The sequence below is a fragment of the Carettochelys insculpta genome, chromosome 4, assembly GCF_033958435.1.
Source record: "Carettochelys insculpta isolate YL-2023 chromosome 4, ASM3395843v1, whole genome shotgun sequence".
In the NCBI taxonomy this organism is placed as follows: Eukaryota; Metazoa; Chordata; order Testudines; family Carettochelyidae; genus Carettochelys; species Carettochelys insculpta.
The window spans coordinates 4,583,799-4,598,831 of NC_134140.1; the positions used below are offsets into that span (position 1 = coordinate 4,583,799).

At 40.2% G+C, this 15,033-nt stretch overlaps 1 protein-coding gene across 3 annotated transcripts in view; it reads right to left on the reverse strand.

The window, feature by feature from the left end:
- The window catches only part of EXOC6B (exocyst complex component 6B), a 458,226-nt gene that overhangs the window by 119,857 nt on the left and 323,336 nt on the right, over nucleotides 1-15,033 (reverse strand). For all 3 annotated transcript variants that reach the window (XM_074992199.1, XM_074992198.1, XM_074992200.1), the window contains one exon: nucleotides 12,288-12,429. In XM_074992199.1, coding sequence (XP_074848300.1) covers nucleotides 12,288-12,429 — 142 coding nt within the window. The remainder of the gene's footprint in view (nucleotides 1-12,287; nucleotides 12,430-15,033) is intronic.

The window sequence follows — 15,033 nt, forward strand, 5'->3', positions numbered from 1 at the left end:
TTAGGAATCTCCTTTCATATACTCTACACAGCCACATACACAATTTTATATGTATATAGAGATTCAAATACATTTTGTGCAGTTGAAGTAAACACACCTGGCATCTTTATTCCAAAGACTGATTAAGGACAAGATTTTCTGCATGATATGTGCCCCATCTACAGAATACATAATGGTGTGGACAGGTGGTATAAGGATTTTATTAGCACTTATTTACTGTAACTCACATAATTTGCACATGGCTTCACTACCTGTGAATAATGCAATTATCCCAAAGTCATGCCAATTAAACCTTTGTGCCCAACTATGTTCTCTCTCTCTCTCTCTCTCTCTCTCTTTTTTTTTTATATATATAAACACACACACTCATGCGTAAGGGTCATGGAAGGACCCTTGTCATTGAAGTGACTGAATTTTATATCTCTGCACTGCATAATTTTACATACAAAGTTTCTATTTGATATTGCATCACACACATATTATCTCTTTTACACACACATCTTGCAAAATCCTATCTTCCCACTTGCCACTAATATGCAATATTTTTGCCCCGTGGGTAATTATCAATATGATAATTATAAAAGCACATTTTCTGCTTGTGGTAGTAAATGCTCAGACGAATTTTGCAAACACTGTTTCATTCACTTGCACAGACACAGCTGGTAGAGCTAGTGGAAGAGATGAGTTTGCAGCATATATTTGGAAACAAAGCGAGGGCATGGAGTATAACAGCTGAGAGGCTATTGTCGGTGACAGGGCGGCGTCAAAGAAGGATTTGAACTCTTGCTGTCCGAGTCCTCTTCCAAACCTGTTATGGGGTTATGGAGCTTCACTGTGGAGAAGATTTAATCCTAGAAGCTATGATGGATCTAGACCAAATCATAGTACAGGTTGAACCTCTCTTGTCCAGAACCCTTGGGACCTGAGCAGTGCCAGACAAGAGAATTTACTGGACCATGGGAGGACAGTATTGTCTAGCACATTACCAACACTTCCACAGCTTACTGGGCTCTTAGAAGACTTTTAAAGGTACTTACAGCTAAACAACAGCAGGGAACGCTGAGATCCAGGACTGGTGGCTGGAAACAAAGTATGGGACCATGGAAAACTTGGCCAAACCCAGGCTAAGTGGTCATCTAGCTAAGTAAAATCATGCCGGATTATGGATGTTGCTGGACAAGAGAGTTCCGGACGAGAGAGGCTCAACTGTTGATTGGGATAAGGGTTCTTAAGTCAATTTGATAGTATGAAAGGAAGGAAGGAAGGGCTGGGGAAAAAATGGTAGGGAGGAGTCAGAAGTTAGGGAGATCTTGGGTGGCAGGAGAAATCAAGATCCTCCCATCTATATGGGTAAAGAACAGGAAGGGAAGGCTAGCTTGGTTGTTGTGAGCAACGTATGAGAGGGGACAAGATTAATCAACACATCTGGAAATGAGGAAGGAGTAAAAACCTAACATTACAGCCCGGAGGACAATGCTACAAAGTACCTAACACGAGTTCCAGATATCGTAGTGCTCCAGAGCTGGCATGCATAAAAATGGTTGAATTGGAGAGTTGTAGCTGTGATGGAGCATATCTGTGCAGCACACAGGGTAGAACTTGAGAAGTAGAAAAAAGAACCACCCCCGGGAGTCAAGGGTAAACAGAAAGAAAAAAAAAAAAAGATAAAGCTGTGCTAATACTTAAGTACGCAGAGATGGATGATGGTGAGATTCTGAGCAGAACTGAGAAGAGGACTTGAGACCGGACAGCAAATACATGGAGCTAAGATACATCATGGGAAACAACAGACTGAGGAAGAAGACTAAAGGACTTGGGGATGTACGGAATTTGAAGAACAGATAATGACAAGGCCCATTTCCATAAACAGTGAAGACCCCAGAGAAGATAGGAAAAGGAGATCAAGATATGTGAATGAAGAGCTTCCATGAATAAGAAAGTTGTCTGCTATTGAGTTATTTTTGGCTTCAGTGGTACAGTAAATGTTTGTGACTATCTACAAGATCATGGACAACAAATGGTTTTCACTGGAGGAACAGTGTTAAGTATATAGACATCTATTATATCTTTCTGCATTTGTTCAAAGAACTAATTCAGCAGGAGATGCATATTGTGGATGCTCAACAGTAATAAGAATCAGAATGGGTACTTCCAGAAGGGTTTGGAGGCAAAAGTTTGCAGGGAAATAAGGAAAACACAATTTATTCACAATTTAGGGACCTAGATATACCCCATGCCTTAGTGTGTATCATATATTTATACACATTCGTAAAAAAAAAAAAATTCAGGATGTGCATGTAACCTAAAGTAACCCTGTGCTCTAATTTTCCTCCCTGACAAATTATGGTGTCTTGGCCTGTGTGTCTTGCAAAGAATAGAAGATACGCTGGACTGGAATATCTTACTTAATGGAACAGCTGGAAAACACATATCCATGAAGCATGTGCTGAGCCATTTTATTGTGTTCTCCATACACTGGCATATGGGGCAGCCTGTATGGACACATGATTGATTTCCACATAGGACAGTACCGATTTGGCTTCTGGTACCTGCTTGCCTACTTACCTAGGTCCTGGCTGTAGTTCTGGACTTAGTATTGAAAACTTTATGATTCTTTAGGGTGCCGTCCCCCAGGAGAAGTGCTAGACAAATCACTTGTTTCAAGTAGAATTATGCGTAATGAGTCCATCTGACTGTCTCTATGCTTCCAGTGGCCATCTGTACTCCTGAGATGGGTTTAGCACATAGACTGGCACCCTTAGTCAAGATTGATCTCTAGGTGAGATATAGTCTGGCTGAGGATAGACTGAGGATGATCATCCCAGGAAGCACCTGCACATTCTTGCTAGATTACAGAAGCAGGAATGGACAAGACATAGTGAAGCAATAGTGAGAAAAAAGGCTCCAGTGCTCTCATGGGTACCCATGTGAGGAGACCGACATAGCATAGCAGCATGCTCAATAGCCTCAACAAACAGTGTTCTCTCATTATTTCCAGGTGATTCCTGGTGAACTACAGATACTGTCTTTTTCATCTCCTTACACTGAGGACTCCAAGGCCGAGTCTGCACACACTGCCACAACAAGTCATAGATTCCAAGTCCAGAATGGACCTCTAAACTCATCCCAATTTGCCCTGTACAACACAGGCCACAGAACATCTGCTCCAAATTTCCTAGACTGTATCCTGTAGAAAAACATCCAGGCTTGATGTAAAAATCCATGATGATCCACTACAACCCTGGTGTACCTTAACTTAGAAATGTTTGCATTATTTCCAGTCTCAATTTGTCTAGCCTCGACTTCCAGACACTGGATTATGTGATATCCATCTCTGGCTAGACTGAAGAGCCATTATTAAATATTATTTCCTATCTTGACACTTTGAGACTGTAAACAAGTTACTCTGACTTCTTTGTTAAACTGAATAGATTGAGCACTTTTAGTCTATTAATATACATGTTTTGTCCTATATTAATCATTCTCAGAGAGGTAGCCAATGTTAGTCTGTAGCATCACAGGACTGCTTATTATCAGAGAGGTAGTCTGTATCTTCGAGAACAACAAGAAGTTCTGTGGCACCTTATAGATTAACAGATATTTTGGAGCATAAGCTTTTGTGGGCAAAGACCCATGTCATCTGATGAAGTAGGACTTTGCCCACGAAAGCTTATGCTTCAAAATATCTGTTAGTCTATAAGATGCCACAGGACTTCTTGTTGTTTTCACAGGAATGCTTGTCATTTAATCATTCTGGTAGGTCTTCTTTGAACTCTCTTCCACCTGTCAACTTTTTTCTTGAATTGCTGGGCACCAGTAGTGAACAGAGTATTCCAAAAGTAGCCATAGATGTGAAGTGGTCATGGTTTTTGGGGAACAGTATATCAAAGCTGAAAATCTCAGTAAACTGAATGATGTGTGCCATACCATTTAATGTTTTCTCCTTCAAATGAGCTAAAATCAGAATGCTTAAGTTTTGTAGAGATCATCTGTAAGGACAGTAATACTTTGGCAAATACTTGAGAGCAAAATGCAAAGCCTTATACTGGAGTTGGAGCTCCTTACAAGAAAAGAAGGGTGAGGAAAATATGATCAGAAGACCAAAATAGTGACACAGAGGGTAGACTTCTAAAACTTTACCAACAGTTTCAGAAACGTTCTTTGTAATTTTCATACTGAACTTCAATTTCCTCAATGACTTTCAAATCCAATGTCACTTTGTTGAGTTTCTCCTTGTATAGCCAAATTATCAAGGCAGATAAAGACATGGAATGGAACAAGATGACAATAAGCTCTCTGCTGAATTAAGATGCTTAATATCTGGAAGGGGTAAAAATTAGCAGTTTCAAATGACCATTTCCCCCCACCCCCGAAAAGGAGGTTGAAAAGGTTTACAAAGACCAGTTGTGTGCTTCTGTATTTCAAAGGACTTCTTGGGAAAAAGCCAGGACACAGACAGAGAGGACTACCTGGAAAGATAATGAACTCTGGAAACTCTTTAAAATCTAAAGACTTGACACAATCTTAGGAGCTTAAAAAGCAGGATTTGGAACAAAGGAAGATCTTTGGGACACATCAAGGAATGGTCATCTCAGGCTGCCAAATAATCTTCAGTGGGGAACGACAGACAGAATACCTTATCATATGGTTCACCTTATGAGGAGTTAACATCTAGGGATGTTATGTCGATTGTTTTTGTCCTACCATCCTTTTCTCATTGCTTTTAATAAGTCTTGTCTCTAAGAAAACTATTTTTGTATGGGTAATTTCATAAAGACACGCCATAACCACTCAAACATTCAAGGCCTCAGCTAAAGGGGCATGGAAATAGGTATTCTTTCCTAGTATATTGCACAGGGCCATGAGCAGATAAACATAATTGCCTAAGCAACCAAGGAGAAGCTGTAAGTACATAAGGGTGCATGTGACAAGTTGATAAATAGTGAATGAATTGTAGCATACAGAGGGAGGCTGTGACAGATGGCAGAAGTTATAGAGAAAAATCAAGAGAGATGCAGGCATAGATGAGTATGAGAAGCATGGGAAGCAAGACAGTGGTACATACGTGCAACATTGTACAGGTGGAAACACAGGAGATGGATAAGGGAGAAAATGCTCATAGAAGTAAATTTAAACGCTAAATCAGAGTAGGTGTACACTACTGGAGAAAGTTGTAACTCCAGCTATGAGGCTAGTGAGCAGAAGGCAACATACTTGAAGTCAAAATTCTGCAGTTTCCCCACTGTAACTCTCCCATCAACTTCCCTGACTCCTCATGATCCCCTGGAGTACCAGGGTTGATGGGAGCATCATCAGCATTTGATTTAGCAGGTCTCTACTAGACATAATTGAACCCTGGAAAATTGATCTCTGAAGGATCAATCTCCAGGTAAGTGAAGAAAAGCCCTCAGTGAAAGAAATAGAAAATAGTTATGGGACAGATGGAATGAGAAGTACAGCAAGTCAAGAATCACACGAGGTATATGTACATATCTCATAGAACTGGAAGGGACCTTGAGAGCTCATCAAGTCTAGTCCCTGCCCTCATGGCAGGATCTATCACTAACAGATTTTTTGTTTTAATCTAACCTGTCCCAGATCCTTGAAAGGTCCCCTGAAGGAAGGAGCTCAGAACCCTGGGTTTACAAGGCCAATGTTCTAACCACTAACCTATCCCTCCCTCCACATTGGTGATAAGAGGTCCTGGGGGAGGAAGGAAATGAAACTGTTGAAGTCTTTAACATTCTGTAAGCGTTCCAAGATCTGTCAGAACAAAATTTAAAAGGGTTTCTATTTTGACATGCAATATTTACATGTACTAATATTCCACTGAACCATTTTATTACCACTGTAACATTTTATATCCCTTAAGAAAGGTCACAGGAGGACAACATGTAAGTGTAAGAAGGAGGCACTGCATCTACTGTTCTTGTGTGTTCTCTCTCTCACACACACAGAAAGTTCTGAAGAAAGCAAAATTACTCCAGTGACCTGCAGAACCAAAGTTATGGGTTTGTGAATGGTAAAGAGACAGGGAGGAAAGGGACTTGCTCCAGTTTTGTCTTTAGTGTAACATTCTTTTGCTGAGAGCCAGTAATACTCCTTGCAAGATTTTATGCTGGAAAAACAAGCAATTTTGTCAATTTTACTTTGTTTTCCCCTGTGCTTAGTCTGGCTCCATTTAGGAACATTTCAGTGAGTGGCACCGATGTATATCACCCCAGTCTGACCACTAGAGCTAAACTATCTGATAGAAGGGCTGCGTTTAGACTCAAACTACCTTTTCCCATGAAAATAATGGCACGATGCTTATACAATGCTACCACCTGACACTGGCTAGGCACAGGGTGAGCTGAGACCACTATCTATTATGTAAGTCATGCTTGTCTTACTACTGCCTCATTGGTCTGGTTCATGTCCGTTTAATGTATTGTCATAATCCAAGCTGTAAGCCCTCTGAAGCTCTGGGTTTTGTGGGTGTTTTTTTAAAACCATGTGTTGTCGTCTCACTTAGCACAAGCTTGATTATGGTTGTTAGCCACTATTATAACAAGAAGAAAACTTCAGGTTGTCTTTTCTGGAAACAAACAAATAGAACCACCCCATAGAAATGCTGTAGGACCCATCATACGCAGACAGACTGGGGTCAGTTCAGTGGGGATTTGTCTGAAGAGTTGTTTTGGTCAAACCTTTACAACACTTTCTTGATGTTGGACATAAAGAGCTTCCCCCAGCAAAACACAGGGTTACTGTGTCTCTGTGACTGCTTTATTTGGCAGGATGAAGAAGTAAGCATAGCACACATCTACAAGATCACAAACTCTTTTGGGCAAGGAATTTGTCTTCATTTGTTTTGCAAAATGTGATACTTATAATCATGTAAGAGCTGCCATACTGGGTCAGACAAACGCCCCATCTTGCCCAACATCCTATCTCTGAAACTGGCTTGTTCCAGTGCATCAGTGGAAACATATAGAATAGAGCATTTATAGTGATTCATCCTTGTCTTCTAATCCCAGCTTCTGATAGTCAGAGGCTTGAAGATGTCCAAAGCAAGGGACTTTATCCTTGGCTAATAGTCACTGATAGACATGTCCTCCACACACTTCGGCAGTTGTCAACCCTTTTGTACTTTGGACCCATCACACTATCCCATGGCAACAAGTTCCATGAACTAGTTGAGGGTTGTGTGAAAAAGTATTTTCTCCTAGTTTGCATTAAATCTGCTACTTATTAATCAGGTGACTCCATTTTTTCACATTGTGTGAATGGGTAAATAACTTCTCTATTCACTTTTTCCACATCATCCATTATTTTATCATAACCTCTCCTAAGCCACCTCCTTTCTAAGATGACCACCCTAATCCTTTCGGTCTCTCCTTTCATTAAAGCTGTTCCATACACTTGATCTTTTGCTGCTGCCCTTCTCTGAATCTTTTCTATCACCTCTGCATCCTTTTTGAAATGAGGAGTCAAGAACTGGACACAATATAGATTTATATAAGGGCATGCATTATGCCATTTTCTGTCTTAATTTGTCCCTTTCCTAATGTAGTGCTAGCCTTTTTCGACTGCTGATATACGTGTGTGTGATTTAAATAAAAATGTGGAGTGTAATGAAATTTTAAATATAATTTTACTGCCTTTTTAATTTCTCAAATTAGCAGTCAAAAGATTTTAGAGATTATGGAACTGCTTACTTTATGAAGTATTCTAAAAAACCAATCTGGTTTAACAAGCACTGGAATATGTTACATTGGTATAAAAATATTTGTAAGAAAAACAACAGCCTTCTTCTTTCACTTTCTTGCAATGGCCAAATTGGGTTATTTGGTTCAAACTACCTCTCAGATATGCAAGGTTTGAAAAAATATCAGAAAGTAGGTGATCCCAAAACAAGAACAACAACAACAAAAAGGAGTGTGAATAGAAATGGGTTAAAAGTCACATGTCAAGCTCATTGTAAATTCACAGGTTATAAGAATGTCCCTGAAGAGAGCATAAAGTCCTTTAAAAAAAAACAAAAAGTGGCTTTTCTGTAAACATGGCCATTTCTTCTTCTAGTTCTGTGCCCACACATAATGATGATGATTATTTACTTTAATTTAAAGAAAGGAAGCATCTACTGATTACAAGAGACTGAAACCAGGACGCCTAGGTTAAGTTTTATTACTGAATTTTTCTGTCATCTTGGGCAACTCACTTAACTTCTCTGTGGTTCAATTTACCATATATAAAAAAGGGTATAATCACAATAGTCTTTTATTTATTCATATGAAAGGTGTTATAAATATGCAATTTAGTAGTAGTATCAGTACTAGCAGTGCTTTTTTTATACTGGTACTTGTCAGTACTGAGTAATGGTGCTGCAGCAGCCCTAGCCATGGGATTGGCTGTGGGGGGTGAGGGAACAGAAAGCTGGCTGAGTATCGGCTCTTTTGTATTTAAAAAAAGAATAGTAATAACTGGAAAACATTTCCAAGTGCCTGGTGGTGTTCTGCATACTGCCAACATGTCACCTATGATAAAACTGGTAAAAACTGAACAAAGAACTCCAGACTTTTGAGCAACCAATACATCTTGTGAAACAGCTTTGTAACTGGAAAAAATAAAAGCAAACACACACACCTTGGTCCACCTTTATGTGTAGTTCTGGTTCCTCATAAAATTTTCTTCAGTACTTTGTCCAATCTAGTTTTAGATGTCTCAGGCGATGTGGTTTCAACCACATCTCTTGTTAACAATTCACAGGATAAGAGATCTTACGATTCACAAGCTGCTCTCCAACCACTAGCTTCATGTGTTCATTAGAACCTGGCTGTTCAATTCTTGCTTGTCTTTCTCAGGCCAGAAATCCTCCTGATATAAGAGATGATTTGCAGCAGGATTGGGACTTTCACATTTGCTTAAATTTATTTAAATCCCACAGAATGCTTTCTCTGCACAGGCTTTTAAATAAAGTACTCAGGGCTTTGAACTGAATTTTCAAAGCACTATCCAAAAATGCTAACTACATTGCTTCTCAGAGAGGTTTTATAGTACAGACTGGGAATTCCACCACGACCATCTCCTTTAAATGGGCATCAGTCTGGGTTTGGTGGCACAGTGCTTGTCTCTAGACATCTGTCTAATTGTTGGCTCATGGTAGTTGTGATGATATCTTTTATTGGAAAGTACAAGCTTTAGAACTACACAGAGCTCTTATTGGGTCTGGGGAAGGACTTGAATAACTCCATCTGTTGTTCTTCTTCAAACCTGATTTTTTTTTTCATTACAGTAACTAATCATTATGTAAATATACACATGCACTAGGCATTTCTTAAAATGGAAAAAAATTCTAAAGCCTCAAGAGCCCATACCACTGAAGCCAAAGGAAGTGATGTGTGCTCTGCCTAACTGTAAAAACAGGCCTTTAATTAAATGCCAGGTGTAATTAAAACTCCAGATGTGGAGGGCAGGTACAAGACAAACCATATCACTATTAGAGATGATAAAGCTGAGCTTTGCACCTAAACTGACAAGTAGACAGAATCCTCGCAAACACATTTGTTTTCTTTGTACATTGGTTTACCCAATGATTGATTTTGGTTTGTTTTTTAGTGTTGCATTAAAATCATGACAGGGCTGCTCCTGAAGGAGGGTTCACATTATTCATGCTGTCAGCAAAAGCGCCAGACAAACAAATAGGAAAGAGGGCTTCTGCTCTTCGAAAAGGAAGAACGAACTACGTCTGCGTTTACCATTCTCAGTGGCAACCTGCGGGGTTGACAGTGATGAATAGGAAGGTCAGGGCACCAGCATCTGTCTCAATTTTCCTGACTGAGATGGCATCTGAGGCCTTGGTTGGGTGGAGCAGGTCGCCTGCCCCTGCTGCTCAGGTTGGCGGCACCTGCTATTGAATGTCTAAGTGCCCCTGATTTTGTCTCATAGAACAATTGCCTCCAGATCTCATGGAATTTAAGGACTTGTGCTTTTAAAACCTATATTAAATGTCATCAATTTTCCCTAGTGTTTGCGGGCTTTAAGGTGGGGAGGGAGGGAAGATGCTGCTTAGTGACCCACGTTAACGACTGGGAACAAAACGTGAGAGGGCTATGAAGTCCATTTTCAGCCACGAGAAAGAGAGCTAAATGCTAAATTATCATTCATGGCAGACACTTCCCATGATCTGCAGCAAACTCAGACTGAGAACACAGATGTTGACACAGCAGAGAATCTGGGATTGAAGACAACTTTTTCAGGGCCATAACCATTACTCGACTCTCACCTGTAGAAGCATTGCAAAATTAGATATGGTTCACGCTTCTTGGGGCTAGATCTGTCTCTAAGGAGAATTCAAATAAGAATAGGAAGTAGGGTAAGCTTAAGGATCAGGCCCTTGTACAGAAGTAATTTAACTGGGTAACCTCCCAGGGAATTACTTCACCTTGCTAGGCAATGTTAAAAGTTGCTGCTTTCTTGCAACCATCTTAGCAATATTTCTGTTAAAAGGGACATTTGGCCTGAATTGCCTGAATCAATTGGTACCGACCTGGTCTTAAATTTTAGTTTGCCTGGATGAAACTGTGTAAATATTGGTTTAGTCCTGAACTCTTATTCAAGTAATTTATTAATCTTGCATACACAGAGGTTAGTAATATGCAGTGAAGAACCAATGGAACCATCTTGTTTCCCTCACAGAAGACGTAATACACTGTGCACATGCTCAATAGATTTTTTTCCCCAAGTTAAATAAGGATGTTTTCAAATAATTTACAAATATACACAAAATCACTATTACAGTGTATGGACTAATTCTTTGTGAAATTTCGTATTAAAAAAAATCAAGCAATTGTTCAGTTATTCAAACATAAGACCTGAAACCTCACCCCATATCTTCCGCAGCTGCAGCAGAAAGACATTTTAACAAAGCCACTGGGGTTTTTTAGGAGAAAATTACTGCCTCAGAGCTGACCATTTATATGCTAACTTTCAGCTCTACACCATGTGATGCGTCTTGTCATTACACTCCCTGGGCATCTGTGAAAATATCAAATATTACACTTTTGCAGTAAATATAGTGCTTGATGCAAATGTTAATTTCTTCTGCATGGGCTGATAAAGAGTCTTTTAAAAATGAGCTTCAGAACAAAATAAACCTCATATTTCATAGATTCTAGGCTAGAAATAGAAGGACCCATCAGGTGACTAGCCCAGCTCCTTGCCACTGCAGGAGAAATGCTACAGCATATTTTCTAGTGTTTTACTTAGTCTTGTTTTAAACACTCCGAGGAATGTCCTCCAGAGAGAATTTCCTACCCTGGCAGGTGAACCACTTTTAACAACATCGAAATTCTGTTATGCAAAGGACAGCTAGTAAAAGCAAATTGCTAGGCAAATCTATACATGTTAGACATAACACACACGACAATTGTTGTAGTGCACACAGCACATGCACAGTTCTGTTCACAAATTATGTCTTTCCATAAATGCAAAATGTAATACCCATTATACAGTTGAAGTCAGCTGCGGCACTGGCACAAAACCCCGTCATGGACAAGACACCTGTCCTAATGTAAGCTGGGATGCGTCTTAAAAGACCAGCTGGTACTTGGAATGCAGTATTTATGAGAGAGATAAGGAAGAAACACGGGGACTCTAAGAAGACAAAACAAAAACCTGATTGGTGGGTTAAAGCTTTGGGTGATGGACAGAGTTGTTGAAACCGACAAGTGACTGTATTATAAATATGGCACGCCGAAAGACATATTTTTGAAACGCACTTTTTGTTTCAAGCAAACTGAAAACCGCGAATCGCTTCCCAGAAGGAAAAAGCATGAACTCTCTCCTTCCTGTACTGCTTGGTCTTTGATGATATCTGGCATTTTGTTTTATTTGTTCTCTTACACGTGCTTCATGACAACCCACAAGTGTAGTCAAGCAAGTGGCTCTACTTCAAATAACAAAATAGAAAGGGATACTTTGAAAAACAGTGAAGGTTAGCCCCCCCACATATGGAGGTTGCCCCAATAGCTTATTTTCAGTCAATCCCTATTATACCCTGATCCCATGTTACATCCTCTCTCCTCCCCATCTTTTAAATTGTGTGCTATTGTGTCTTCCTCCAGCACTGGAAATGCTACTGCGAAACGAACAGTAAGACTAAAGCTGTGAGCTAGGATTAGCTTTGTTTCCTTTCAGTAGATCTTCAAAATGAAGCCATGAATCACCCCTGTTCTAGCAACAATCCCCGTCCCCAACAACTAAACAAGGTACGGCAGGATAAAGGGAATGATTTTGTGCCTTACGTTCACATTCCTCTACATCCAGGTTGAACTGCTGTAAGGCCCCCAGTGTAAGCTGCCTCACTTCAGCTTCCAGCAGCAGCTGCATCAGTGAGGTGGATAAGTGTTTGCATGCAGACATGCATGCAGTCTGAGCCACCTTCCCCTGGAAAATAAAAGGGAAATCATTAAGAAAATGATGCAAAGGATCAGCACATACCCCGGCAAGCCCAACAGTACTGTATGTGCCACCCACATTAAAAAAAAGGCATTTGTACAGGCTTCAGACCTATAAAACCTTACATAACCATCTTCGCTACAAGGATCCCTTTTTCATAACTTGCAGCTGTAGCAGGGCTAGACCCTGCCTGACTGAAAAGTCCCCCTACGAGCTGCTCCGAGCCTTCAGTGTTTAAGGCCATCATGTTTAGTTCATTCAGTGTCTCTCTGTATCAAGACATGGATGTTCAGGTTGCCCTTCGGTTAGTACCCAGCCCAGGTCCAGGCAGCTGATGATCCAACCAGAGGACCAAATTTGACCATGAATGCTGGTCATGCGCTCCCAGAGGCAGGATGGGCATATGCTCCGAAGAAAATACCTAAATAATGCCCAACAGCTAATGGGTGCAAGTTAAGTATTTTACATATCCTCTTCCATTAAAACAGCATGCTTCATAGAATTTACTTAGTTTTCCTGGGCCAAAAGCAACACTATTAATTGTATTTCTCTGTACTGCAACTCAAATCAACACATGAAACAGTATCTGAAGATATGCTGTGTGGGGACTTCAAAATGCTTAGTAATGGTCCAACTTCCCATTACAGTGAACAGGAGTTTTCCCATTGACTTCAGTGGGAGCTGTGCTAGGCCTAGAGCTGAATTTATCCCCAGATAACATGGGACCTATATTCTGGTGCAGCCAGTCTGGTTCTTGAGTTTGAATGAGAAACAGAATGGAGGTAAGCTCATTGTCCACTGCAAAGAGCACAGAGTCTTACACTATAGAGCTGCAAAGGCAATATTGAAGACTGTCTCTAGCAAGCTTAGTGCTCTTCAACCTTCTTCTGATGCTATCTAGATTCCTAGCAGACACAAACAAGGAGTGAATTGAAGAAAATGACATTGAAGGAAAAAAGTAATTGAAATAGCTGTGGTTATACTGATAGAATCACTCCCTGGGGGCAATCTGAGGCAGTTGGCTGCACCTCCTGTCTTGTCGCACCCTAGGGAATGTGATTATCGACATTCTGCTCCCCTTAAACCATACCTAATTCACCAGCAATTCATTAGCCAGTGATGCCTACAGGGAGGAAAAGTATCTCAGCCATTGTTATGTGAGGACAGCAGCAAATGCTGCTGTGCACTAGAGCAAAGCCAAGTGCTCCGTGCAGAAATTTAAAAAACCTGTGCTGATAACTTTAACTCCAGCATCAAAAATGTAAATGACAGCAAATATGAGGAGCCAAGAATGTGCAGATAAAGAAGATGGCTTGCCTATAATCCTAGGCATCAGGGTTTTTTCCACATGAGTTAGGAATTATTCCTCTGGTACATATACACAATTTAAACTTCAAACCTAAAATATGACCCATTTCCTGGGCTCACCCCTGCGCAGTTGTAGGGCTTACCTGCCTAGGGACATTTATTCATGTAATTATACAAGGAGAGCTGTACCTGTGTACTTCCCCACAGACACCCTTTCGACATTCAGAATGCCTTTTTTGGATTGCTTAAGCTACTTCCAAGGAGACAAACTAAACTGAAAAGGGCACAGTGAATCCTGAAAAATGGATGTCCACATGGAGAGACATACTAGTGTCATTGCTAACAGCACAGTATAATCATACCAACAAAGCTATGCCAGTAAACTTCCTTGCGTAGCAAAACTAACTCTCTGATCTCTAGTCTTATTTCTCGGTGGAATGAAGGAGGATTCAATAAGAAACAGGGTTAGGGATTTAGGGCTTTTATATGCATGGAGATTTAACAGGATAATATAAATATAGTGATACCGCGACACACATAAACTTCCTTAGGTAGAAAACTAACTATCTGATCTTGTTTCTTACTGAATCCTGATTCTTGCCACCTGCTCCAACACATATACTGTCTCCCATATTAATTTCACCTCCATGAGCCTGTTCTAACAATTGCAAAACATGAACAATGCTTATAGTTGTAGTAATGCGATTTGAAAATTATAAATGAAAAGCCCTATGCAAAAGCAAAATATGATTATTTGTGCAACGAGAGTGCACTGGTGCACTTCTCTTTACCACTCAGTTTAACAGTTTGTAAAACTTGTAAGGTAATTTTTACCAACTACTAAAATCTCGAGGGCTTTTAGTATCTTATTAACTCCTAAATAGCTATTAGCCATAGCTGCTGCCAGAAACCAAGAGAAAATTCTTATTAAGCTACTACTGCTAACACATACTCTATTCAGGCCTTGCCAGTTAAATTTCATTCTTGAAGAAAGAATGAGATCCCAACATAGAAGAGATAGCCGCAGTAAAATTGACAGGAATGGTCAGACAGGAGATACTGGCAGTAAAACGATTGTGCAGGTTGATCCTCTTTTGCCCAGTACTCTTGGCACCTGACTACTGCTGAACAAGAGAATTTGCCAGACCACAAGAGGTCAATATTGTCTAGCACAGTGAGTGGTTCCCAACCTTGGGTCTGTGGACCCCTAGCGGTCTGTGATAGTAATGCAGGGGGCCTGTGAAAAAAATAAAAGATAAATAAGAATGATCACAGAAAATAAGC